At 43.6% G+C, this 26,634-nt stretch overlaps 1 protein-coding gene across 1 annotated transcript in view; it reads right to left on the reverse strand.

The window, feature by feature from the left end:
* LOC115167276 (protocadherin Fat 2) overlaps window positions 1-26,634 on the reverse strand; it is a 78,520-nt gene that overhangs the window by 9,488 nt on the left and 42,398 nt on the right. Inside the window, exons 16-23 of the mRNA XM_029721532.1 lie at window positions 24,733-24,966; window positions 22,558-22,947; window positions 17,966-18,177; window positions 17,299-17,436; window positions 16,970-17,113; window positions 8,994-9,191; window positions 7,980-8,820; window positions 6,417-6,574 (exon numbers count right to left, since the gene is read on the reverse strand). Coding sequence (XP_029577392.1) covers window positions 6,417-6,574; window positions 7,980-8,820; window positions 8,994-9,191; window positions 16,970-17,113; window positions 17,299-17,436; window positions 17,966-18,177; window positions 22,558-22,947; window positions 24,733-24,966 — 2,315 coding nt within the window. The remainder of the gene's footprint in view (window positions 1-6,416; window positions 6,575-7,979; window positions 8,821-8,993; window positions 9,192-16,969; window positions 17,114-17,298; window positions 17,437-17,965; window positions 18,178-22,557; window positions 22,948-24,732; window positions 24,967-26,634) is intronic.

A 26,634-nucleotide genomic window follows, 5' to 3' on the forward strand; every position in this document is an offset into this window, starting at 1 on the left:
TTCAAGACTGGGCATTCAACTGAGACTGCTCTTCTCTGTGTCACGGAGGCTCTCCGCACTGCTAAAGCTAACTCTCTCTCCTCTGCTCTCATCCTTCTAGACCTATCTGCTGCCTTTGATACTGTGAACCATCAGATCCTCCTCTCCACCCTCTCCGAGCTGGGCATCTCCGGCGCAGCCCACGCTTGGATTGCGTCCTACCTGACAGGTCGCTCCTACCAGGTGGCGTGGCGAGAATCTGTCTCCGCACCACGTGCTCTCACCACTGGTTTCCCCCAGGGCTCTGTTCTAGGCCCTCTCCTATTCTCGCTATACACCAAGTCACTTGGCTCTGTCATATCCTCATATGGTCTCTCCTATCATTGCTATGCAGACGACACACAATTAATCTTCTCCTTTCCCCCTTCTGCCAACCAGGTGGCGAATCGCATCTCTGCATGTCTGGCAGACATATCAGTGTGGATGACGGATCACCACCTCAAGCTGAACCTCGGCAAGACGGAGCTGCTCTTCCTCCTGGGGAAGGACTTCCCGTTCCATGATCTTGCCATCACGGTTGACAACTCCCTTGTGTCCTCCTCCCAGAGTGCTAAGAGCCTCGGCGTGACCCTGGACAACACCCTGTCGTTCTCCACTAACATCAAGGTGGTGACCCGATCCTGTAGGTTCATGCTCTACAACATTCGCAGAGTACGACCCTGCCTCACACAGGAAGCGGCGCAGGTCCTAATCCAGGCACTTGTCATCTCCCGTCTGGATTACTGCAACTCGCTGTTGGCTGGGCTCCCTGCCTGTGCCATTAAACCCCTACAACTCATCCAGAACGCCGCAGCCCATCTGGTGTTCAACCTTCCCAAGTTCTCTCACGTCACCCCACTCCTCCGCTCTCTCCACTGGCTTCCAGTTGAAGCTCGCATCCGCTACAAGACCATGGTGCTTGCCTACGGAGCTGTGAGGGGAATGGCACCTCCGTACCTTCAGACTCTGATCAGGCCCTACACCCAAACAAGGGCACTGCGTTCATCCCCCTCTGGCCTGCTCGCCTACCTACCTCTGAGGAAGCACAGTTCCCGCTCAGCCCAGTCAAAACTGTTCGCTGCTCTGAACAACCCCAGCGGAGTCAATCACCACCTTCCGGAAACACCTGAAACCCCACCTCTTTAAGGAATACCTGGGATAGGATAAAGTAATCCTTCTAACCCCCCCCTCCCCTTAAAAGATTTAGATGCACTATTGTAAAGTGGTTGTTCCACTGGATATCATAAGGTGAATGCACCAATTTGTAAGTCGCTCTGGATAAGAGCGTCTGCTAAATGACTTAAATGTAAATGTAATGTAAATGCCTATAATTTCCACCTGTTGTCTATTCCATTTGCACAACAGCATGTGAAATTTATTGTCAATCAGTGTTGCTTCCTAAGTGAACAGTTTGATTTCACAGAAGTGTGATTGACTTGGAGTTACATTGTGTTGTTTAAGTGTTCCCTTTATTTTTTTGAGCAGTGTATATATATATATATATGAGAAATGTAGGGTATGTAAACATTATATAAAATGGCATTGCTTAAAGTGACTAGTGATACATTTATTACATCCAATTTTTAATTGTAGTTTGATACATTTGGCAGATCATTAGTATAAACTGGCAATAATAGAGGACCAAGACTCGATCCCTGTGGAACACCACATTTGATTTTAGTGTTTGCATTTTTTATTGACCTGTAGTTTATGAAGACAGACAGCTCGTTAGGTCATTTCAAACATCAAGACCATCCACGGCATCATCCAACATTATCACCATCTCAGCTGTTCCAACCTGACATTATCACCATCTCAGCTGTTCCAACCTGACATTATCACCATCTCAGCTGTTCCAACATGACATTATCACCATCTCAGCTGTTCCAACATGACATTATCACCATCTCAGCTGTTCCAACATGACATTATCACCATCTCAGCTGTTCCAACATGACATTATCACCATCTCAGCTGTTCCAACCTGACATTATCACCATCTCAGCTGTTCCAACATGACATTATCACCATCTCAGCTGTTCCAACCCAACATTATCTCCAACTGTTCCGGTTGCATGCATTGTCATTTTTTAAATCAATATATAACATTATCTCCAACAGTTCCGGTGGCATGCATTGTCAAAAAACATTGTCAATATATAACATCACATTAAGGTGTGGGAAGATCACTGTATTACAAGGAACAATAGCAGGTCTATTTCGCTCCAGAGAAGTAGCTCATTGTTCGCTCGTTGGCACAGATGCTAGCCTAGCTTCTAACTAACTTTAGCTAGCTATCAAGCTAGCCAGGTTGCCTTAGCAACTTGTACACAGCCCAGAGCCCTTGAGGCTAGTACCACAGACTGTCTCTGGCTGGAGTGTGACTGTTTGAATCCCTGCTGTTTGTTGCTGTTTCCGTCTGGCCTGCAACCTGCCCTGTCTGGAACTGCGAGGAGTAAGAGCATAGCCTACGTTGCTACCAAAACAAAGACCAAAGACGGTGGGAATACCATTGAGGACAGTGGTGTCTCTTTATCACAGATGAAGGATCTTTCAAACTAACAAAAAGAGTTCTACAAACAGTTGTTACAACAACAAGAAAATAGCTTCAAGTGTTGTGTCCAAATACTGGTGGATTCAACTAATAAATGAATGGACGACCTGACCAGAGAGGTCCAGGACCTGAAGAACAGTTCGCAGTTCTCCCAGGGTGCGCTCGATGAGTTTAAACAGGAGAACAGCAAGATCAGAGCAATCTGTAAGTCATTGAGAGAGGACATCAGTTCTGTAAGATAGCTGTTCTGGAAAGAGACAAGAATTTGAGAGGAACGTACATCTTAGTTAAAGAGGACTATCCTGATGCTGTGCGCCAGAAGAGGAAAGAACTTATCCCAGCAATGAAATGTCCTCTACTTGAGCAAGTGGATTGTACGGTAGTGTCAAACACCGTCAAATGTCACACCCCACTGATGCTGCTACAGTATTGAGTGACTCACCACGCTAATGTAACCCTGTACCAAGCAGGCCTGTCCTGAGTCAAATACATAAGCTATGTCAAACAGTTATACTGTACCTATATTAGAGAGTATTTGAGAAGTGCTTGATTTAGCTCAGAGTTAGCTTTGCTTTTGTGACTTTTCCATTGGTTCAGTTGTTGGCCTACCGGGGAAAAAAAATCGCAGCAAAGTATTTGAAAGTCATTTCACATATGTATTTTACCCAACTCTTGTACCAACCCAAAGCCACACAGGACAGATCTTAATGTGAAATATACCTCTCACTATCTGGTCTAAGAATGTGTTCTTAACTGACTTGCTTAGTTAAATAAAGCTTATATATATATATATATATTTAAATAAGCACACTAGAGTTTACGCTAAACGATACAAGTGGAGCAAATTAAACTACTTGTTTACCATGATGTAAATCTACACGGCATGAAAGTTAAACATCGTACCTGCCGTTAGTGAATAAATTGATTCAGCTGATGCTTCAGTATGGATCTAAGTGGGAATAAAAGGATCCACTTCCCTCTGTTTTTTTTGGTGAGAGGAGGTACGATACTTCAGACTGCCTGACGTACAGACTCTACCAGACGGACCTGACGTACAGACTCTACCAGACGGACCTGACGTACAGACTCTACCAGACGGACCTGACGTACAGACTCTACCAGACGGACCTGACGTACAGACTCTACCAGACGGACCTGACGTACAGACTCTACCAGACGGACCTGACGTACAGACTCTCCCAGACGGACCTGACGTACAGACTCTACCAGACGGACCTGACGTACAGACTCTACCAGACGGACCTGACGTGAATCAACTCCAGTTAGTGAAAAATCGAATTACTGTGTTCAGTGTGTAGACCATCTGCGTCCCAAATGGAACCCTATTTCCTATTTACCTTTTACCAGGGCCCTATGGGGTAGTGCACTACCTTTTACCAGGGCCCTATGGGGTAGTGCACTACTTTTTACCGGAGCCCTATGGGCCCTGGAGGTGGGCTAGCTCCCCGCGGGAGATGTTTATGATCAGAAGGTGTCCTGTACAGCCACTGTGACTAGTAGCATTAAAGACTATCTGCTTTTTTACAGTGTCTTTCTAGCATGCTTCTCCTTGATAATAATAGAGCTAAGCTGTTAAAGGCTACAGTGGTTTTAAACGACAAGTCACCTTTTCTTCTTTCTCCACAGGCTTGTCACGGAGCGCTTTTGTTCAAATGGGCTAAATCATTTCTACTTCAAAAGGTAATTTAGTTAAAAGATGAGGAATACATGAAAAACATTTAGCCGGTGATCGGTGAGTAGGTCCGAAACTGAATTTCCATTCCAGAAGTTTCTAAAGGATGGATGTTGCTTCTCCCGTTTTTCTTTTGGGTCAGAATACTGATGAGATTTGGGAATTGATAAGAATTTGTAGAAGCGAAGACTAACTCTCAAGGGAAACACATCAATTGTGTAATATCTTCTGAGGAAGCCGCTGTGAAGTAAAGGGGGAGGAGAGAAACTAAAAAGAAAAGTCAACTCTTGGATGTTTTCAATTCCATTTGAAGCAATTTTCTTACAATAAAAGGGACTCGTGCCAGGAATGTAAAACCCAGAGGTAAGCCTAAGAATGGAAAAAGTGAATACTACTTTTTATGTTTCAAGCGTGAACAAATTGAATATTCAATCGATTACGTGTATTCAATGTCACACAAATGGAGAGAAATCCATTGGGAGATGTGTTGCATGCGTGTATTTCCAGTGCAGGTCAAGAAGTTTCATCTGAGCACTGAGGACTCTTTATCTATCTCATGAAAATATACAATCATTTAATATTCCCTTTAAACTTTATGTGGTTAACCTATGTCAGCACTAAGCCCAATCTAGCTCAACATTCCAAACCCCAGCAACAATTATCCTACGTACCAAATCTGTTTTTGGGATGTCTTGCCAACTCTTAAACCAAGCATCCGCCCCTTTAAAAAATGTTTTGTCTAAAATGACATACCTAAATCTAACTACCTGTAGCTCAGCAGGAAACACTTTGAAGTTTGTAGAAATTTGAAACATGTCACGTCCTGACCATAGTAAGATGTTATTTTCTATGGTAGAGTAGGTCAGGGTGTGACAGGGGGTGTTTTTCTATGTTTTCTATTTCTATGTTCATGTTCTAGTTTTGTATTTCTATGTTGGTTTTGTTTGGGATGATCTCCCAAAATCAGTGTATGTTTGAGTCAGTGTATGTTTCACCTCTGCGTCACGGTTTGTTGTTTTTGTCATTCAGTTTATTTATGTATTGCATAGTTTCACAGTGCAAATAAAATGTGGAACGACACACACGCTGCACTTTGGTCCGCTTCTCCATTTGACAACCCATTAGATCTGGTAAAAGATAATACAAAGAAAAAACGGTGTTTTTTGGTATATTTTTTGTACCATCATCTCTGAAATGCAAGAGAAAGGCCCTAGTGTATTAGTCTAGCCCAGGTGCAATTTAGATTTTGGCCACTAGATGGCAGCAGTGTATGTGCAATGTTTTAGACTGATCCAATGAACGATTTTGGTTCAAAATTTTGTATCGAGACAGCCCAAATGTGCCTAATTGGTTTATTAATACATTTTCAAGTTCATAACTGTGCACTCTCCTCAAACAATAGCATGGTGTTCTTTCACTGTAATAGCTACTGTAAATTGGACAGTGCAGTTAGATTAACAAGAATTTAAGCTTTCTGCCAATATCAGATATGTCTGTCCTGGGAAATGTTCTTGTTACTTACAACCTCATGCTAATCGCATTAGCCTACATTAGCTCAACTGTCCCGCGGCTGAAGGGGACACGGATCCCGTAGAGGTTAAGTCTTGAACTACATTTCAATTCCAGAAGTGTCTGGTCCTTTTTTTAAATTTAAACTCAGGGTATTGAGTTTGTCAAGGCAGCACACAGATCTGGGACCAGGCTATGAAAGAACTGATGGAAACAGGGACATGAAGATGGAGACAGTCCTCACCACAACGTGGTTGAATCAGTTAAAAGTCCCATTGATCAACCGACACAGACAAAGCCAGCAGAGGGAATAATATGATAAGAGACTACTATGATTGAGCCTGGAATCCACACTGAAATGTTCTCTTCCTTATAAACACAGCCCTCTGATATGCAATCAGGCATTTAGAATGTCTGCTACAGTACAGGGGGGGGGGGACTGCCAAGGGAAAGGAATATGTTGCTTTTATTATCTCTGATAATAATGTAGTGCAATACGTGATACCGTAAAGCACTGATGTACAATGGGCTGTAAATCAAATTGAACTGATTGAATGAGCTACGAGAGACTGCAAAAGCAAATAAGGACGTGTGTTTTTTTTCATCTCTGATAGTACTGAATGCATGTGAGCTTTACAATACCTTCAAACTCCCCCAGTTAGTTGCATTGGTATCCATGACAACGCCTTGTTGCTGGAAGGTCTTGATGCGAAGAGAGAGGCGGAAGTTCTGATTCTCCTCCTCCTCCTCCAGATACAGGTATTTCAGATAGCCCTTCCCGTCAAAACTCACAGCAGACTCTGAAGTTGGAAAAACAGTGGGAAATGTTAAATGCAATTTGTATGATTTCATCAAGAACACATCTAATTAACATGTAGGATTAATATTTAAAAACACACATTTTGGATGACTATCTGTCCGTCAAATTAGGAATAGTCACTCAAATGTGTTCTCATAATGAAATCTGCTTGATCAAAACAGACTTTCATGTAGGAATCGTTCAAAGTTCATACAAATAAAAATAAAAATATCATGTATTTTGTTTCAGCCTCAGATCTTCCACATCGCTTTCCTAGCGATATTTGGTTTGTTGAGGCTTTGGGTTTAGCCAAAACAGGCTAACTAAAGAGGTGATAACCTCAACGGAATACCTCCACTAAATATGTCTGCCAGGCGGACAACAGTAACTAAGAAGACCCACAACAAGCAGATAATCACTATCCTGGAGGCCCCTAGCTCTCAGCTGCACCCAGCTAATCCCCATAGGAATGTGAAGTGAGTTAGATCATGAAGGGGTGACTTCAGGCTCCTACTGTGATCATAGAGAGGTAGGAGACTATTCGACTGATAGGGTTCAATCCCAGGTCTACTGTGATCATAGAGAGGTAGGAGACTATTCAACTGATAGGGTTCAATCCCAGGTCTACTGTGATCATAGAGAGGTAGGAGACTATTCGACTGATAGGGTTCAATCCCAGGTCTACTGTGATCATAGAGAGGTAGGAGACTATTCGACTGATAGGGTTCAATCCCAGGTCTACTGTGATCATAGAGAGGTAGGAGACTATTCGACTGATAGGGTTCAATCCCAGGTCTACTGTGATCATAGAGAGGTAGGAGACTATTCGACTGATAGGGTTCAATCCCAGGTCTACTGTGATCATAGAGAGGTAGGAGACTATTCGACTGATAGGGTTCAATCCCAGGTCTACTGTGATCATAGAGAGGTAGGAAACTATTTGACTGATAGGGTTCAATCCCAGGTCTACTGTGATCATAGAGAGGTAGGAGACTATATGACTGATAGGGTTCAATCCCAGGTCTACTGTGATCATAGAGAGGTAGGAGACTATTCGACTGATAGGGTTCAATCCCAGGTCTACTGTGATCATAGAGAGGTAGGAGACTATTCGACTGATAGGGTTCAATCCCAGGTCTACTGTGATCATAGAGAGGTAGGAGACTATTCGACTGATAGGGTTCAATCCCAGGTCTACTGTGATCATAGAGAGGTAGGAGACTATTCGACTGATAGGGTTCAATCCCAGGTCTACTGTGTGCTCAAAGTACACGTTAGCCAAGTAATCCAAAGCCTAGGCATTGACTTAGCGAGCTAATTCTGCAATTCTTCACGTCTCAGGCACATCTCATACAAGCTTGATAAGTAACCTTGTCTAGCTACCAAACCACCTCAGTTACACCTACCGTTGCAGGGGCAGACACTTTCCCAGGTGTGTTGCGGGGTGATGAAGCCGGCCCTGGCTGTGGCGTAATGGCTCAGCCTCTCCCCTCTCATCTGGACTGAGTTCCTGCATCCTCTAGGAGGGCATTCAGTCCCTAGACACCCATTATGATGCACCTTGAGAACACTCAGTCCCAATGAGTCTTCTATGTCAGCGATGATCCCTGCCAGCCGGTTGGTTGGTAACAGTTCTACAGTTCCACCATGCGGCCTCCATAGCAGCAGAACCTCCAGGACCAGGGAGTTGGGTTGCTGCTGTAGGCTCACCAGGTGGAGGTCTTGCCTGGTTATACCCAGGGCTGTGCTGAGGCTCCTCTGGAGGCCTCTCCAGTGGTCCCCCAGGAACTCCTCCGGGGAAAGCCCAGCCAGCTGCAGAGTGAGCCCAGCGTCCAGTGCCTGCTGGGTGGGTTTCCACACATGGACCTTCACCCCGGCCCACACGCTGAACTTCCCATCGGAGACGCTGACATTGAGGGAGTAGAGACCAGGTTTCAGGTCTTCATCGGCCCAGATCTTCCCATCCACCAGATCCACAGAGAACCTGGAGAGGCCTCCAGAGGGGCCTGAGCTCGGCCCTGGGTCTCCCCCATCAGGAGACTCCGAGACCAGCTTGTAGTTTAGGATGTCGTGCAGGTCCTGGTCGGAGGCATGGAGCTTGCCTATGACTCGGTTGGAGAAAGTGTCTCCTGTGGTGGTGATGAAGACTTCCAGGGGCATCACAGAAGGAGGGTACTTGCTCTGCTCAGTGACGTTGATCTTCACCACGCAGATGGAGGAGAGAGGAGGGTGTCCACTGTCTGTCACCTGAGGTAAGGGCATGAATCAGTATCTGCTAGTACTATGTAGGTATAAAGTTATACTCCATTTCCACATCCCAAATAACCAGTGGGCACGTATAGACGTCAGACAAACAGATTACAACCAGGTAAATATGTTTTGCCTGCAGGGATCCGTTTTATTACAGGAATATTCGTTACCTGTATTTTCAGTAGGTGCTGTGGGATGATCTTCTTCTTCAGAGGGGCAGAGATGGACAACAGACCTCCCTGGTCCACGTGGAAGTGGCGGTCCTCGTTCCCAGACGCGATGTGGAAAGTGAAGGGAGGTCCATTCTGAGGGGTGTCTCTGTCTGTGACCACCAGCTGGAGGATGCTGCTACCGATGGGCTCGCCCTCCTGACAAGGAACATACGGTACCATCGTTAGTTGTGTAGTCATGTTATCATACAAACTAGGTCAAGCCGTCCATGACACCTCGTTCCACAAGGGCCTAAACCAAGACAGCCCCTAATGATTTTACTACATTGCAAAAAACGTGCTTATCGTGATCTTATCTTGAAAAATGTAAAAAGTTTCCAGTGAGTGCAGGAAGTTTCCACCTGGAATGAATGCTACAGTGCTTGACTGAGTGCTGGTATGAGCTCGTCTACACCTGTTGTATTCGGCACATGAACGCAGATGAGCTCACATCAATGTGTTACAATTTGGTAATGTGTTACAATTTGGCAGAACAAGCACAGGTTTCAGGAAACCTAGCCTTCTAGGTAGCCTAGGGGTTAGAGCGTTGGGCCAGTAACCAAAAGGTTGCTGGATCGAATCCCCAAGCTGACAAGGTAAAAATCGGTCGTTCTGCCCCTGAGCAAGGCAGTTAACCCACTGGGCACCGAAGACGTGGATGTTGATTATGGCAGCCCCCCCGCACCTGTCTGATTCAGAGGGGATGGGTTAAATGAGGAAGACATATTTCAGTTGAATGCATTCAGTTATGCAACTGACTAGGTATCCCCCCTTTCTCCTCAGGTCATTCCATTTCAGCTGGGACTGCTGGAACAGGTCACTGACACAGAGAGCCCTGTTGGCAGAGATAGGTGACGTGTTGATTCAATATGGCATTGTCTGGATGGATGGATGTACATTTGCATCTCACACCGTTGCAGTCTCTGGGGTGAGATGTTCCCACGGAAGTCCTGGGGTCACTGACAACATTAAATGTGAATTCAATTGTCGTATTTTGAATTGTTTCAAGAGTTCATAAATAGCTATGAATTTTGATATGATTCATTGTACTGTAAGTGCTATGGATTTATTATTACAGAGAGACGGTGTTATTCTGTTCGTCGGACGGCAGGTAGTTCAAAGAGGAGTGACACAGAGGTGGGCTTCTATTATTTAAATTGAGTTGATTAGATTAGAATCTGGATGTGTTGTTCCTGTCTGTTGTTTTTACTAGCAAAGTGCTACGAAATGTTAATTCAGGTTGGGGGTGACTTCCTGCTTGAATTTGGTTAAAAGGACAGTGAATTTGCTCATATTTTGAGAACTTGTTAGCGGGTTCCTGTGTGTATCAGACATGTGTAACCACGTTAAGTCTTATTTAGTCGAGAGCCATTTACTCAGTGTATTCTGTAATGTGTCATGTGTTTCATGTCATTGTTTGAGTGTTTCATTCTTTCATTACGAATAAATCCTATTAGTTTAATTGGGTAAATGCATTCCTCGTTTCACACAGTAAGTCTTTGAATGACTATAGGCTCATAATTTAGCAGGTCTATTGGTAGTTGTTATATACATTATACACACTGCATATGTCTGGGTTCCACCTTGACATCCCTGATCTACTTGCCTCAATACATTAATGCTAGAACATTGGCCGCCAGGGTTAGCTATTTGTATCTCAACTCAAATGTTATCTGTCACATGTGCCGAATACAACAGGTTTACACTTGCCCATGAAATGCTTAGTTACGAGCACTTTAATCAACAATGCAGAGTTAAAAAGTAAGAACAATCGAGTCCCTTAATAATTGGTACAAGATAGACCCATATTCATTATAGCCACACTACTAAGTGGTGATGGAAGGAAGGCCTTGACTAGAGTCTCTAGATCCACAGGGCCTGTTGCGTTTAGTCACATAATAATGGAGTCAGATTGATGAATGTAGTTTATTATATTCAGCATCATTTTTACACAATAGTACATAGTAGTTTATGTGTCGGGGGGCTAGGATCAGTCTCTTATATCTGGAGTATTTCTCCTGTCTCAGCCTCCAGTATTTATGTTGCAGTAGTTTATGTGTCGGGGGGCTAGGGTCAGTCTGTTATATCTGGAGTATTTCTCCTGTCTTATTCGGTGTCCTGTGTGAATTTAAGTATGCTCTCTCTGATTCTCTCTCTCTATCTTTTTCTTTCTTTCTCTCTCAGAGGAACTGAGCCCCAGGACCATGCCTCAGGACTACCTGGCCTGATGACTCCTTGCTGTCCCCAGTCCACCTGGTCGTGCTGCTGCTCCAGTTTCAACTGTTCTGCCTGCGGCTATGGAACCCTGACCTGTTCACCGGACGTGCTACCTGTCCCAGACCTGCTGTTTTCAACTCTCTATAGACAGCAGGAGCGGTAGAGATACTCTGAATGATCGGCTATGAAAAGCCAACTGACATTTACTCCTGAGGTGCTGACCTGTTGCACCCTCTACAACCACTCTGATTATTATTATCTGACCCTGCTGGTCATCTATGAACATTTGAACATCTTGGCCATGTTCTGTTATAATCTCCACCCGGCACAGCCAGAAGAGGACTGGCCACCCCTCATAGCCTGGTTCCTCTCTAGGTTTCTTCCTAGGTTTTGGCCTTTCTAGGGAGTTTTTCCTAGCCACTGTGCTTCTACACCTGCATTGCTTGCTGTTTGGGGTTTTAGACTGGGTTTCTGTACAGCACTTTGTGACATCGGCTGATGTAAGAAGGGCTTTATAAATACATTTGATTGATTGATAGTGAATTTTCACCAAATACAAGTTCAAATACTATTAAAAATCTTAAATATATTGAACTTTGCTCTAGTCTGTCTGAAGTGCCAGATGGGTGGGGTTTCCGGTTTAGTCCATTAAGCCAGGTAAACTCAATCAAGCCCATATGAAATATTAGAAATGATGCTGAATAGTATTTGAACCCTGGTCTGAAAGAGGATGGACACAAAGAGTGGAGGTAAATGGTGTGTAAAAAACAAAATGTCAGCCGACTTGGACCTTTAATTCGATTTGGGAAAAGTCACACACACACACACACACACACACACACACACACACACACACACACACACACACACACACACACACACACACACACACACACACACACACACACACACACACACACACACACACACAGTTTGAGGTGAGGTGCCTGGGAAACAGACATCCCCTAAAGTACCACATTCCAATATTTACAGTTCTGTTATTGACAGCGCCCTACTTACAGTAGCTATGGTTACAAGCCATCACAAGACCAATAAACTGCTCTCCCTTTCTCCTTTTACGACTCTGAATAGCCCTGAGAAGGTCAGGAGTAGAGTTGAATAGCCCTGAGAAGGTCAGGAGTAGGGTTGAATAGCCCTGAGAAGGTCAGGAGTAGGGTTGAATAGCCCTGAGAAGGTCATGAGTAGGGTTGAATAGCCCTGAGAAGGTCAGGAGTAGGGTTGAATAGCCCTGAGAAGGTCAGGAGTAGGGTTGAATAGCCCTGAGAAGGTCAGGAGTAGGGTTGAATAGCCCTGAGAAGGTCAGGAGTAGGGTTGAATAGCCCTGAGAAGGTCAGGAGTAGAGTTGAATAGCCCTGAGAAGGTCAGGAGTAGGGTTGAATAGCCCTGAGAAGGTCAGGAGTAGGGTTGAATGGTCCTGAGAGGTTAGGAGTAGGGTTGAATAGTCCTGAGAAGGTCAGGAGTAGGGTTGAATAGCCCTGAGAAGGTCAGGAGTAGGGTTGAATAGCCCTGAGAAGGTCAGGAGTAGGGTTGAATAGCCCTGAGAAGGTCAGGAGTAGGGTTGAATAGCCCTGAGAAGGTCAGGAGTAGCGTTGAATAGCCCTGAGAAGGTCAGGAGTAGGGTTGAATAGCCCTGAGAAGGTCATGAGTAGGGTTGAATAGCCCTGAGAAGGTCAGGAGTAGGGTTGAATAGCCCTGAGAAGGTCAGGAGTAAGGTTGAATGGTCCTGAGAGGTTAGGAGTAAGGTTGAATGGTCCTGAGAGGTTAGGAGTAAGGTTGAATAGCCCTGAGAAGGTCAGGAGTAGGCTTGAATGGCGGGGACCCAGATACCAAGATTTACTGCCCAAAACCACTCCCTTTTCCCGGTGAGAAATAGCTGTGAGAAACCGGTAAATTATGATAAAAGTTGTATATAAACAGCATGAAATGGAACTGTTAAATTATAGGCTGTCTAAATCTGGCTTCTCTACGGCCTCTGCATGATGAATCAACGCTCAGGGTGGGGACAGACAGCCCATCTCAGGGTGGGGACAGCCCATCTCAGGGTGGGGACAGACAGCCCATCTCAGGGTGGGGACAGACAGCCCATCTCAGGGTGGGGACAGACAGCCCATCTCAGGGTGGTGACAGACAGGCCATCTCAGGGTGGGGACAGACAGGCCATCTCAGGGTGGGGACAGACAGCCCATCTCAGGGTGGTGACAGACAGGCCATCTCAGGGTGGGGACAGACAGGCCATCTCAGGGTGGGGACAGACAGCCCATCTCAGGGTGGGGACAGCCCGCCCATCTCAGGGTGGGGACAGCCCGCCCATCTCAGGGTGGGGACAGACAGCCCATCTCAGGGTGGGGACAGCCCGCCCATCTCAGGGTGGGGACAGAAAGCCCATCTCAGGGTGGGGACAGACCGCCCATCTCAGGATGGGGACAGACAGCCCATCTCGGTATGGAGCAGCACTTCACAATGCATGTAGATTAATTATCTCATCATGGTAACTTGTGACAGGTAGGCCTACACTTGTTGCAGCATAGTCTATGCTACAGTAATATAAAGACTGAATGTGCATCTCATTTACCCCTCTCAATCTGGCTTTCAGGGGTCACCTTGTTTTTTTAATTGTAACGATTATATCATTTTTTTATCCAGCTGCAGTTTTAAAACAACCTGTCACTCGAATATCGTTCCTTTAAATCAGAGCACAAGTGAGCACTCTCTCTCTCTCTCTCTCTCTCTCTCTCTCTGTCTCTGTCTCTGTCTCTCTCTCTCTGTCTCTCTCTCTGTCTCTCTCAGCCTCTCTCTTTCTCTCTGTCTCTCTCTGTCTCTCTCTGTCTCTCTGTCTCTCTCAGTCTCTCGCTCAGTCTCTCGCTCAGTCTCTCTCTCAGTCTCTCTGTCTCTCTCTGTCTCTCTGTCTCTCTGTCTCTCACTCAGTCTCTCTCTGTCTCTCTGTCTCTCTGTCTCTCACTCTGTCTCTCTCTGTCTCTCTGTCTCTCACTCAGTCTCTCTCTGTCTCTCTCTGTCTCTCTGTCTCTCTGTCTCTCTGTCTCTCACTCAGTCTCTCTCTGTCTCTCTCTGTCTCTCTCTGTCTCTCTCTGTCTCTCTCTGTCTTTCTCTGTCTCTCTCTCAGTCTCTCTCTGTCTCTCTCTCTGTCTCTCTGTCTCTCTCTGTCTCTCTCTCTGTCTTTCACTCTCCATCAACTCCATTCAAATTGCATCCCAAAAAGATAATCCTGTTCTAGATTGATATACAGTACAGACCATATATAGATGTCCTAGCCTACCTTTTTCAGGGAATCAATTCAATGCAGTATTAGCCTTATATTTAGCTAATTAATATAGGGTTATGCTTAATAAGCCTCAAACTCATAGCCTCTGTCTCTTGCGCGATACGTAAGCGCCTGTGCTTCGCTGGCCTCTTCAAAAAAACGCTCCTTAGCTCTTGGAGCCGTGCGGGAAAAGCTGGACATTTATTTATTTTTATTTATTTTTGTAGCATTTCTTATACCAATAAACTATTCGAAGAGGTAGGCAAGCGCTTTCTTGCTGAATGTTAAATACACCAGCCCAATAGAATGGAAAGACTTCTGCGTCTAATTCTAGTCCTATATCGTTCAAGAATGGCATCAGAATGATGAAGATAAGGACAACAAAACGTATTTCATTTAATGGTTGAAAGCGATGGAAGAAATGAAGCAACAATAGAGAGAGAAAGTAGGCTAATAACATTACAGGAAATATTATGAAAGGTATATATGCGTCAGCCTACTAATTATACACAAATAGGCCCTATTATATTTCAATATTAAAATCCAATTCACTAGCCTATATATGTAACTTTATAATCCGCATGTGCTGCACCAGAATCACATGTTCGCTTCTGCTTCATCATGGTTTAAACGATGTAATATAATACAGCATTATACAATACAGTACAGTAATACAGTTCACACTCAAAAAGATTAGCCTACTGGAGCTTCATTTATTTACCCAAGATAGCATATAGCTAGCCACATCTATGGGTTTTTATGTTTTTCTGTCGTGCGTAATGTGCAGTAGCCTATATCATCTAGTATGTATTGTATTTGGGCTTTTTTGGGCTTGGGCTCATAAAATGTATTTAATATATGGCTCATCAGGCTCAGGTAGAGTCAGGTTGGAATTTTCATGCTGATCAAAGCTCTAATCAAATCAAATCCAGACATATTTATATGCTTTATGTTTTTTTTAATGATGAAACTTCCGGTTTTGGTGGGAAATACCGGGTTACCCAGGAGAAAAGTGATTTATTCTCGTGATGGACATTTGTAAAACACCGGGAAAATATTCAACCTTACTCAGGAGACGCCTTCGGCAAGTCAGCAGACTGTCTTATGATCTGCATGTGTTACTGGTGAAACAACCAGCCAAGCTTTTGAGCAACAACAGATTTCTATTTCAAGGGAGAAGAGTCAGGAATTCTACTCTTTGTGACAAAGGAAAGCGGTGCAAGAACATTTAAACACATTTTCCTAACAATATATCAAACTGAAAGACTCATGACATGTTGATATAACTTGAAACATGAGGCAGACAGACAGACAGACAGACAGACAGACAGACAGACAGACAGACAGACAGACAGACAGACAGACAGACAGACAGACAGACAGACAGACAGACAGACAGACAGACAGACAGACAGACAGACAGACAGACAGACAGACAGACAGACAGACAGACAGACAGACAGACCGAGAGGGGGGTAGGAGGGAGTATGAGAGAGAGAGACAAAGAGACAGACAGAGAGAGAGCAGGAGGGAGAGAGTCCTTCGACCGTGAAGTACTCCTACCCACTGCCCTGAGTTAACTGATAGGCTAGCCCATTGTCTATTCCTGGTTGGTGAAGCTCTCTATAGTTTCACGGTTGTGAAAGCCTATGTGGATGATGTAGCCCTCTCATATTTTCTCTTTCAATTGATGAGACCATCTCATCCTCAAAAGTCTTGTGAATATAATATTGGATTTGCCTGAGTTGAGTACGGAAGTTAATTTATATTGACCTGTGGAGTCTCAATAACAGTATTGTATCTGCTAATGACCTCATTATTTAGTCTACTGAATAAAACCTTGAATTCATTATTTGTGGCATTGAGTTCATTGGGTTCTTGAAGTTCCAGAACTTGACGAGGTTCCAGAACTTGACGAGGTTCCAGAACTTGACGAGGTTCCAGAACTTGACAAGGTTCCAGAACTTGACGAGGTTCCAGAACTTGACGAGGTTCCAGAACTTGACAAGGTTCCAGAATGAGAACATAGTAAATTGACTGCTGATTAAGACTATTGTTGATATAGAATGAATGGAATAACAGTTAATGTTAACTCCTGATAGAGTTCATTCAAGGGTCTGTCTATGTCAAAACCCTTAATGGTGCCCCTATTAGATTCATTTGGATAGGATAACCAAATTAAATAAATTAGATACATTCATTATTCAAGTAACTCATCAGTAAATGATCTTGAATACGAATTAGCCAAAAGTCACAGCACACGCCTGATTGGTTCTTCAGCTCTCGATCATTCCACTCATGGTGTGTAGAGCCAGCTGAGGACAGCCAGCTGAGGACAGCCAGCTGAGGACAGCCAGCTGTTAGGATGCTGGTCATGTAGAGGGAGAGTGAGGGAAACAGTGTGTGTGTGTGTGTAAGGGGAAGTGGCCTGTGCTGGTACCTGAAGGACCAGGTTGTGTTTAATCTGGGAGAAGACAGGTGGGTTGTCGTTGACATCGGACACGGTCAAGGTCACTTGGACCGCGGTAGACAGAGGAGGGTCTCCCTCATCAGCTGCTTGGACCGTCAGAGCGTAGTGAGTGATCTGGGACAGGGAGAGAGACCAGTTAGATACAGGATATCAGGGTTCTCCTACTTCCTTCTCTTAGCTCCTAGGAGAGCAAAGGGCTTCAACAGTGCATCTCCAGGGAACCCTGTTCTGAGCAGTTTTTCAACTTTATTCCAGGTGTTTCCTTCCCCATATAAAAGCCCAAACTAAACTCCCCTCACCTCCTCTCTGTCCAGTGTAGCCCTGACTATGACCTCTCCACTCCGAGGGTCGATGCTGAACTGCCCCTGAGGGTCTCCACTGGAGATGGAGTACTGGACAAGGTTGTTCAATGGCCCATCCAGGTCGATGGCTGTCACCTTGGAGTGGGGGAAGGAGATGAAAGGGGGAGAGAAGAGATAAGGGGGAGAGAAGAGGAAAGAGATAAGAGGGAAGAGATAAGGGGGGAGAGAAGAGGAAAGAGATAAGAGGGAAGAGATAAGGGGGGAGAGAAGAGTAAAGAGATAAGAGGGAAGAGATAAGGGGGAGAGAAGAGGAAAGAGATAAGAGGGAAGAGATAAGGGGGGAGAGAAGAGTAAAGAGATAAGAGGGAAGAGATAAGGGGGGAGAGAAGAGGGGGTTGAGAGGACAAAGAGAAGAGGAAACAGTAAGCCTCATTGAACTGAGCTGCTTGGATGAATATCAGTCTGATTATTATTAGCTCAACCAAACTGCAATTTTCTCTAAGTACTTAGATGTGTGTCTGTCCAAATGCCAAATTCAAAACAACTTGATTAGTCCCCTCAGGGAAATGACTTGTCGTTGAACACAATGAATGGTGTATTGCAATAACTGGTTTCTAAAGTGACAGTTGACAGTTGACAGTTGACAGATGAGATTGTCAGCTACCTGCATCACCACATGGCCAGGCGACAGGTCCTCTGAGACGTCAGCTCTGTAGTCTCCCTGTCCGAACACGGGCGTGTTGTCATTGACGTCTGTGATGTTGATAATCACCATGGTGATGTCGCTCAGAGTCGACTTGCTTCTCGTCCCCTCCAATGACAGGTAGTATTCACGACACAGCTCAAAGTCTAAAGAGCCATTCACAGCCAGAACACCTGAAAAACACACAACACAAACTGGATTCATTTCACTGACGGCTGTGTTAACTTGGTCTTGTACACACTAACACAGCCCTGGGTTGACAGCTGTGTTAACTTGGTCTTGTACACACTAACACAGCCCTGGGTTGACAGCTGTGTTAACTTGGTCTTGTACACACTAACACAGCCCTGAGTTGACAGATGTGGGTTTTGAGTATATGTTCTCAGCCTTCATAAAAATAAAAACTACAGCATTTTCCAAAGATGACCACAGCAACAACATATTCAACTCCATCTTGCGGTGCTCTTTTATTAAAAACAAAACTCTGATATGTTTTTGTCAGCGCTATCTGATTGTCTTTCTTCTGTTTCCCAAAAACAAACATGTCGTCAAACAGGTGTTGGGTTCTCCCTGCCTATAGTACCAGGATGTAGAGAAATGAGGACTGTAAAATATACATCTGTTCCAGCCTAAGATAACTACAGTACCAGGATGTAGAGAAATGAGGACTGTAAAATATACATCTGTTCCAGCCTAAGATAACTACAGTACCAGGATGTAGAAATGAGGACTGATATGAAAATGACTGATATGAAACAGACTTGAAAACAAACACCAGAGAATTTTCTGCCGTTAATAATTGAATAATTGTTGTCTCTGTCAAACTCCCTCCTACCCCTCCTCTCTCTCTCTCTCTCTCTTGTTTTCTAACTCTTTCTCTCTCTCATACTCCCTCCCACCCCCTCTCTCTCTCTCTCTCTCTCTCTCTGTCTCTCTCTGTCTCCCGCCTCTTCTTCTTATCCCCTCTCTTTGTCTCTCACTTCCTCCATCTCTCTATCTCTCACTTCCTCCATCTCTCTATCTCTCAGCTGCAGAAACAGACACCTGTAAATGGGGGAGAGGGAGCATTCCTGGATTCCTGGGTCATCTGCCAGTCTGGTTTACACACTTCATTAACATAAGACAAGATAACAACATATCAACGGTCATAACCGCCACCTGCATTCCTTTAAAATACCCACCAGGTTTCAACATGTGCAATAATATCACACAGGTACAATTCTCTGTTTGTAGAGGTAGATGAAGACTTCTAGACCCTCACCTTGTCTGTTTGTTGAGGTAGTTAAGGTTAGGAAAAGGGTTAAGGGTTAACTAACATGCAACAAAAATTGACTTTGACATCAATTTGATAAAATGGCCTATTTATTGCCTTACCTCCCCCAGCTGACAAGATACAAATCTGTCACTCTGTCCCTGAACAAGGCAGTTAACCCACTGTTCCTAGGCCGTCATTGAAAATAAGAATTAGTTCTTAACTGACTTGCCCAGTTAAATAAAGGTAAAATAAAAAAAAATACAAATTTGCACACACTGTATATAGAATTTTTCTACTGTATTATTGACTGTATGTTTTGTTTATTCCATGTGTAACTCTGTTGTTGTTTGTGTCGAACTGCTTTGTTTTATCTTGGCCAGGTCACAGTTGTAATTGAGAACTTGTTCTCAACTAGCCTACCTGGTTAAATAAAAAAATACAAAATAAAAAGCTGTAACCCATCTAGACATGACCATCTGCAAGGGTTTGGGTCAATTCTAATCAAAGTCAGTTATTTCAGCAAGTGATTTGAATTTAATATCCAAAAATAGCTTCCCTTTTACAGTTTATTGAGAAGTCATTGAGAATAATTGAATTGGAATTTCAGTTTACTTCCTGAATTGTTTGATTTCAACCCTGAACTCATGCTGGAACTGAGCTAGTACATTTTTGTAACCGATGTGAAATGGCTAGTTAGTTAGCGGTGGTGCGCGCTAATAGCGTTTCAATCAGTGACGTCCCTCGCTCTGACTTGAAGTAGGGTTTCCCCTTGCGTTGCAAGGGCCGTGGCTTTTGTGGCACGATGGGTAACGATGCTTCGGTGGGTGTCAGTTGTTTATGTGTGCAAGGGTCCCTGGTTCGAGCCCGGGTTGGGGCGAAGAGAGGGACGGAACCTACACTGTTACATATGCAATTGGAAGTGCCATCTGATTTTCGCTGATGTTCCAATGAGAAAAGAGAAAAATAACTGAAGTTAGACTAGCTAAAGAAAACAACCCAATGTACTGCGTTATACTGCAGGGCTCTGCTCCATTGATAAAACATATAATACATAACATTAAGCTTCCAAGTCTGTCTCCATTGATAAAACATATAATACATAACCCTAAGCATCCACGTCTGTCTCCATTGATAAAACATATAATACATAACACTAAGCTTCCAAGTCTGTCTCCATTGATAAAACATATAATACATAACACTAAGCTTCCACGTCTGTCTCCATTGATAAAACCTATAATACATAACATTAAGCTTCCACCTCTGTCTCCATTGATAAAACATATAATACATAACTAAAAAAAACGACTTCCTTACTTTGACAGAATGGTAAGTAAACAGCTGTGTGGAGGGATGATTACTCCTGGGATGGAAGTACACACAAGTGGATTAAGTTGCTGACAAGCCTGGCTATTGAATGGTTTGACAACTGATACAGACATTGGTTAGGCTCAGTCCAACCAACCTCTATTAGACTCTTGCCCTGCTACAGTATATCAAAGAAAGGAGGATTTGTAATGAAGGGACACCAAGAGAAATCAGGGAGAAAAGAAACTCCCTGCGTTTGTGGTGGTGTCACGAGGTACAGTATATAAGACTAGGTGGTATAATACAGTACTGACTAATTTATACTTATTCAGAGTGGCTGATTGCTGTACAGCATACACTACCGGTCAAACTTTTTAGAATACCTGCTCATTCAAGGGTTTTTCTTTATTTTTACTATTTTCTCACAAAGACACGGCGGTTGAAACCAAAAATCTCCAATTTGGACTCCAGACCAAAGGACAAATTTCCACCGGTCTAACGTCTATTGCTCGTGTTTCTTGGCCCAAGCAAGTCTTCTTATTATTGGTGTCTTTTAGTAGTGGTTTCTTTGCAGCAATTCGACCATGAAGGCCTGATTCACACAGTCTCCCCTGAACAGTTGATGTTGATGTGTCCGTTACTTGACCTCTGTGAAGCATTTATTTGGGCTGCAATTTCTGAGGCTGGTAACTTTAATGAACTTATCCTCTGCAGCAGAGGTAACTCTGGGTCTTCCTTTCCTGTGGCGGTCCTCATGAGAGCCAGTTTCATCATAACGCTTGATGGTTTGTGCGACTGCACTTGAAGAAACATTCAAAGTTTTTGAAATGTTCCATATTGACTGACCTTCATGTCTTAAAGTAATGACGGACTGTCATTTATCTTTGCTTATTTGAGCTGTTCTTGCCATAATATGGACTTGGTCTTTTACCAAATAGGGCTATCTTCTGTATACCTCCCCTACCTTGTCACAACACAATGGATTGGCTCAAACGCATTAAGAAGGAAAGAAATTCCACAAATTAACTGTTAAGAAGGCACACCTGTGAATTGAAATGCATTCCAGGTGACTACCTCATGAAGCTGGTTGAGAGAATGCCAAGAGTGTGCAAGGTTGTCATCAAGGCAAAGGATGGCTACTTTGAAGAATCTCAAAATATAAAATATATTTGGATTTGTTTAACACTTTTTTTGGTTACTACATGATTCCATTTGTGTTATTTCATAGTTGTGATGTCTTCACTATTATTCTACATTGTAGAAAATAGTAAAAATAAAGAAAACCCCTGGAATGAGTAGGTGTTATAAAACTTTTGACCGGTAGTGTATATCAACAGGACCTTTACAAAGTCTATCAAAAGTGCACCAGCAGTGACAATGTACTTTCAATCATTTCTCTGCCTCGCTGTGCAATACTGCTCCGATGTCTGACTTCTGAGTATCAAATAGAAAGTAGACCTTCTAACTCTGCCAAAACTGGCACTATAATGCAGTCAGCAACATAACCAGGTGAACAGGTATTTGCTGTACCCTTTAGCTTTCCATCAACCTTATAAGTGGGCTTCTCTGCCTTCTGTCAGTTCTTTCTTGCTGATGTGGGGTTCAAAATGATTGTGCTTCATAAATATATTCATTTGCCCAAATAAACTCAAATAAACTTTATGGAACATTATGGAATCTTATGGAATCTCACAGAACCTTACTAACCCATGGAACTCCTGGAAGTGACGGAACAGAACCTTACTAACCCATGGAACTCCTGGAAGTGACAGAACAGAACCTTACTAACCCATTGAACTCCTGGAAGTGACGGAACAGAACCTTACTAACCCATGGAACTCCTGGAAGTGACGGAACAGAACCTTACTAACCCATGGAACTCCTGGAAGTGACGGAACAGAACCTTACTAACCCATGGAACTCCTGGAAGTGACGGAACAGAACCTTACTAACCCATGGAACTCCTGGAAGTGACAGAACAGAACCTTACCAGTTGCCGGGTGCAGGTAGAACCTTCCCTCCTCGTTGCCGGAGACGATGGAGTAGACGATGGATTCCGTCTCGGTCCCGTCTCTAGTGAGGGCAGAGACGCTGATGACCTCTGACCCTACCAGGGTGGATTCTGGGATGTGGGCGGAGTACTCCTGGCTTAAGAATACCGGCTTGTAGTCGCTCAGGTCAACAACATGCACCGTAACTGTGGCAATGGAGTACAGTTGTTGGGGAAGTCCCCTGTCGGTGGCTTTGACCTTGAGTTCAAAGGTCGACCGAGTGTTTTCTGCCAGCGACCTCTCCAGGCGCAGGATACCAGAGAACTCTTCTAATGAGAAGTGGCCGCTGTTGTCCTCGAGTAGAGAATACTTCACCTCAGAGTTTATACCTGCAGAAGGAGAGGAGAGAATAGGAGTCAGTCTGGTTGGTTTAGCACCACGGGTTTAGGTTTCTTCCAAAGTATGCTAATCCCAACAGTAGGTAGTAACTTAATATACAGCTAGGAGTTAATGGCCTTATCAAAGCTGTATCAAAACAATATGCAAGGTGCAATTATGAAAAAAACTCAACTAATAAACAGTCATAACAAAAACGCCAAACAGCCAGAATAAACAGCCTCAGGATAATACATGATTAGATATGAGTTTCTGCACCTACAGGAATATTCTCTCTCTCTCTCTCTCTCTCTCTCTCTCTCTCTCTCTCTCTCTCTCTCTCTCTCTCTCTCTCTCTCTCTCTCTCTCTCTCTCTCTCTCTCTCTCTCTCTCTCTCTCTCTCTCTCTCTCTCTCTCTCTCTCTCTCTCTCTCTCTCTCTCTCTCTCTCTCTCTCTCTCTCTCAGGAAGGGTTCTCCAGGTTTACCCATCCCTGATTTCAGGTCTGGTAACTTAAACGTCTGAAGGTGAACAATGAGGTAAGGTATGGCAAAAGTTTATGCAAGAGGGCTTTTTAGACAAAAAAAAGAGCGCAATGCATTGCTCTACGAGACTTCAGAGAGGGCCAGTTTCTGATACAGAATGCATGTCCTGAGCCTGATACCCATAACCAAGCCTAGTGCACTGTGGTAAACTACATCTAATGACTTCAGTGAATTGGCTGCTGCATTCATATAGACATTCATATTGCCATAGTCTAAAGCCATCAGAAATGTTGACTGAATTGTTTGTTTTCTGCTATTTAACAAAAGACAGGACCTGTTCTTATAGAATAAAACTATTTGAATTCTTAGTTTCTTAATCAACTTGTCAACATGTTTTTTGAAAGATAGCTTTTCGTCAATCCAGATGCCTAGATCTTTATTTGGCACCATCCAAATTAAATATGCATAAATTACTGATGCACTTGTTGACTCATAACCTGCAGTCCCGTTGGTTATATCCACAGAGAGGGTGGGGTTTAGGGTCATTAAATATTATGTGGAGGTGGGTGGCAGTCAGGAAGTATATAGGAGAATAGTGTCTCTGTTATCACCTGGGGAATAGGAGAATAGTCTCTCTGTTATCACCTGGGGAATAGGAGAATGGTCTCTCTGTTATCACCTGGGGAATAGGAGAATAGTCTCTCTGTTATCACCTGGGGAATAGGAGAATAGTCTCTCTGTTATCACCTGGGGAATAGGAGAATAGTCTCTCTGTTATCACCTGGGGAATAGGAGAATAGTCTCTCTGTTATCACCTGGGAATAGGAGAACAGTCTCTCTGTTATCACCTGGGGAATAGGAGAATAGTCTCTCTGTTATCACCTGGGGAATAGGAGAATAGTCTCTCTGTTATCACCTGGGAATAGGAGAATAGTCTCTCTGTTATCACCTGGGGAATAGGAGAATAGTCTCTCTGTTATCACCTGGGGAATAGGAGAATAGTCTCTCTGTTATCACCTGGGGAATAGGAGAATAGTCTCTCTGTTATCACCTGGGAATAGGAGAACAGTCTCTCTGTTATGACCTGAGGACATATATAGGAGTAGAGCCTCTGCTACATAAAGGGAATATTTAGATTCTACCATAGAAATAGAATTACTAGATCAGACACAGCCCCTCAAACCATACCTCAGAACGCAAATGTCCATTCTAGTCATTCTGATTCTATAGATTTTAGCACATGAAATATAATAACTAGATCAGCAAAGCCCCTTCAGACTCTCCCTCTTTCATTTTATATCAATAATATAACTTACCAGTGTCAGGGTCTTTGGCGTAGATGACAGCGATGGGTGTCCTGACGGTGGTGTTGTCGAACACGGTGACTTCATAGTGGTTGTTGGAGAACTTGGGAGGGTTGTCATTCATATCCTGGATCATGAGTAAGATGTCTGCCTGGCAGGAGCGACCTCCGCCGTCCGTGGCTTTAACTACCAGATCATACTCCGTCACCTTCTCCCGGTCCAACTGGGCCAGGGTGAACAACTCCCCTGTCACAGATAAGAAGAACAGATAATTAGATGAATGTATTAGAGATAACTTATTCCTTCTAAGTCCATCTCCTAGTGGAGCAGAGGGTCTCACATACAGTAAGTATTTAGATGTATAGATTTAGTCTAAGTATAGATGAAAACTGACTGTTGGTGATGGGAAAAAAATCACTGAGATGTACAGTACCAGTCAAAAGTTAGGACACACATACTTATTCAAGGGTTTTTCTTTATTTATAATATGTTCTACATTGTAGAATAATAGTGAAGACATCAAAACTATGAAATAACACATATGGAATCATGTAGTAACCAAAAAAGTGTTAAACAAATCAAAATATATTTTCTATTGAAGATTCTTCAAAGTTCATTAGAGTTAATTGCACCTCTGATTGCAGTACAAATAAATGCTTCAGAGAGTTCCAGTAACAGACATATGTCAACATCAACTGTTCAGAGGAGACTCTGTGAATCAGGCCTTCATGGTCGAATTTCTGCAATGAAACCACTACCAAGAAACACGAGCAATGGACATTAGACCGAGGGAAATCTGTCCTTAAGTCTGATGAGTCCAAATGTTAGATTTTTGGTTCAAACTGCCTTGTCTGTGTGAGACGCAGAGTAGGTGAACGGATGATCTCCGCATGTGTGATTCCCACCATGAAGCATGGAGGAGGAGGTGTGATGGTGTGGGGGTGCTTTGCTGGTGACACTGTCAGTGATTTATTTGGAATCCAAGTCACACTTAACCAGCATGGCTACCACAGCATTCTGCAGCGATTCGCCATCCCGTCTGGTTTGCGCTTAGTGGGACTATCATTTGTTTTTCAACAGGACAATGACCCAACACACCTCCAGGCTGTGTAAGGGCTATTTTACCAAGAAGGAGAGTGATGGTGTGCTGCATCAGATGACCTGGCCTCCACAATCACCCGACCTCACGCCAATTGAGATGGTTTGGGATGAGTCGGACCTCAGAGTGAACAAAACGCAGCTAACAAGGGCTCAGCATATGTGGGAACTCCTTCAAGACTGTTAGAAAAGCATTCCAGGTGAAGTTGGTTGAGAGAATGCCAAGAGGTGTGCAAAGCTGTCATCAAGGCAAAGGGTGGCTACTTTGAAGAATCTAAAATCTAAAACAGATTTTGATTTGTTTAATACTTTTTTGGTTACTACATGATGTGTTTTTTCATAGTTTTGATGTCTTCACTATTACTATACAATGTAGAAAACAGTAAAATAAAGAAAAACCCTTGAATGAGTAGGTGTATCCAAACTTTCGATTGGTACTCTATATCACAATGGTGGGAAAAAACACTGAGATGTACATGTATATCCAAATGGTGGGGGAAAACACTTCCCGCCATGGCCTATTTATTGCCTTACCTCTCTTATCCTACCTAATTTGCGCATGCTGTATATAGATTTTTGTACTGTATTATTGATTGTATGTTTGCTTATTCCATGTGTAACTCTGTGTTGTTGTATGTGTCGAACTGCTTTGCTTTATCTTGGCCAGGTCGCAGTTATAAATGAGAACTTGTTCTCAACTAGCCTACCTGGTTAAATAAAGGTGAAATAAAATGTTTAAAAAACCCTGAGATGTATATCAAAATGGTGGGGAAAAGGGCCAGACAGTAGGCCTATACATTCTTTAAAAACATTTGA

The sequence above is a fragment of the Salmo trutta genome, chromosome 3 (assembly GCF_901001165.1).
Source record: "Salmo trutta chromosome 3, fSalTru1.1, whole genome shotgun sequence".
Lineage (NCBI taxonomy): Eukaryota > Metazoa > Chordata > Actinopteri > Salmoniformes > Salmonidae > Salmo > Salmo trutta.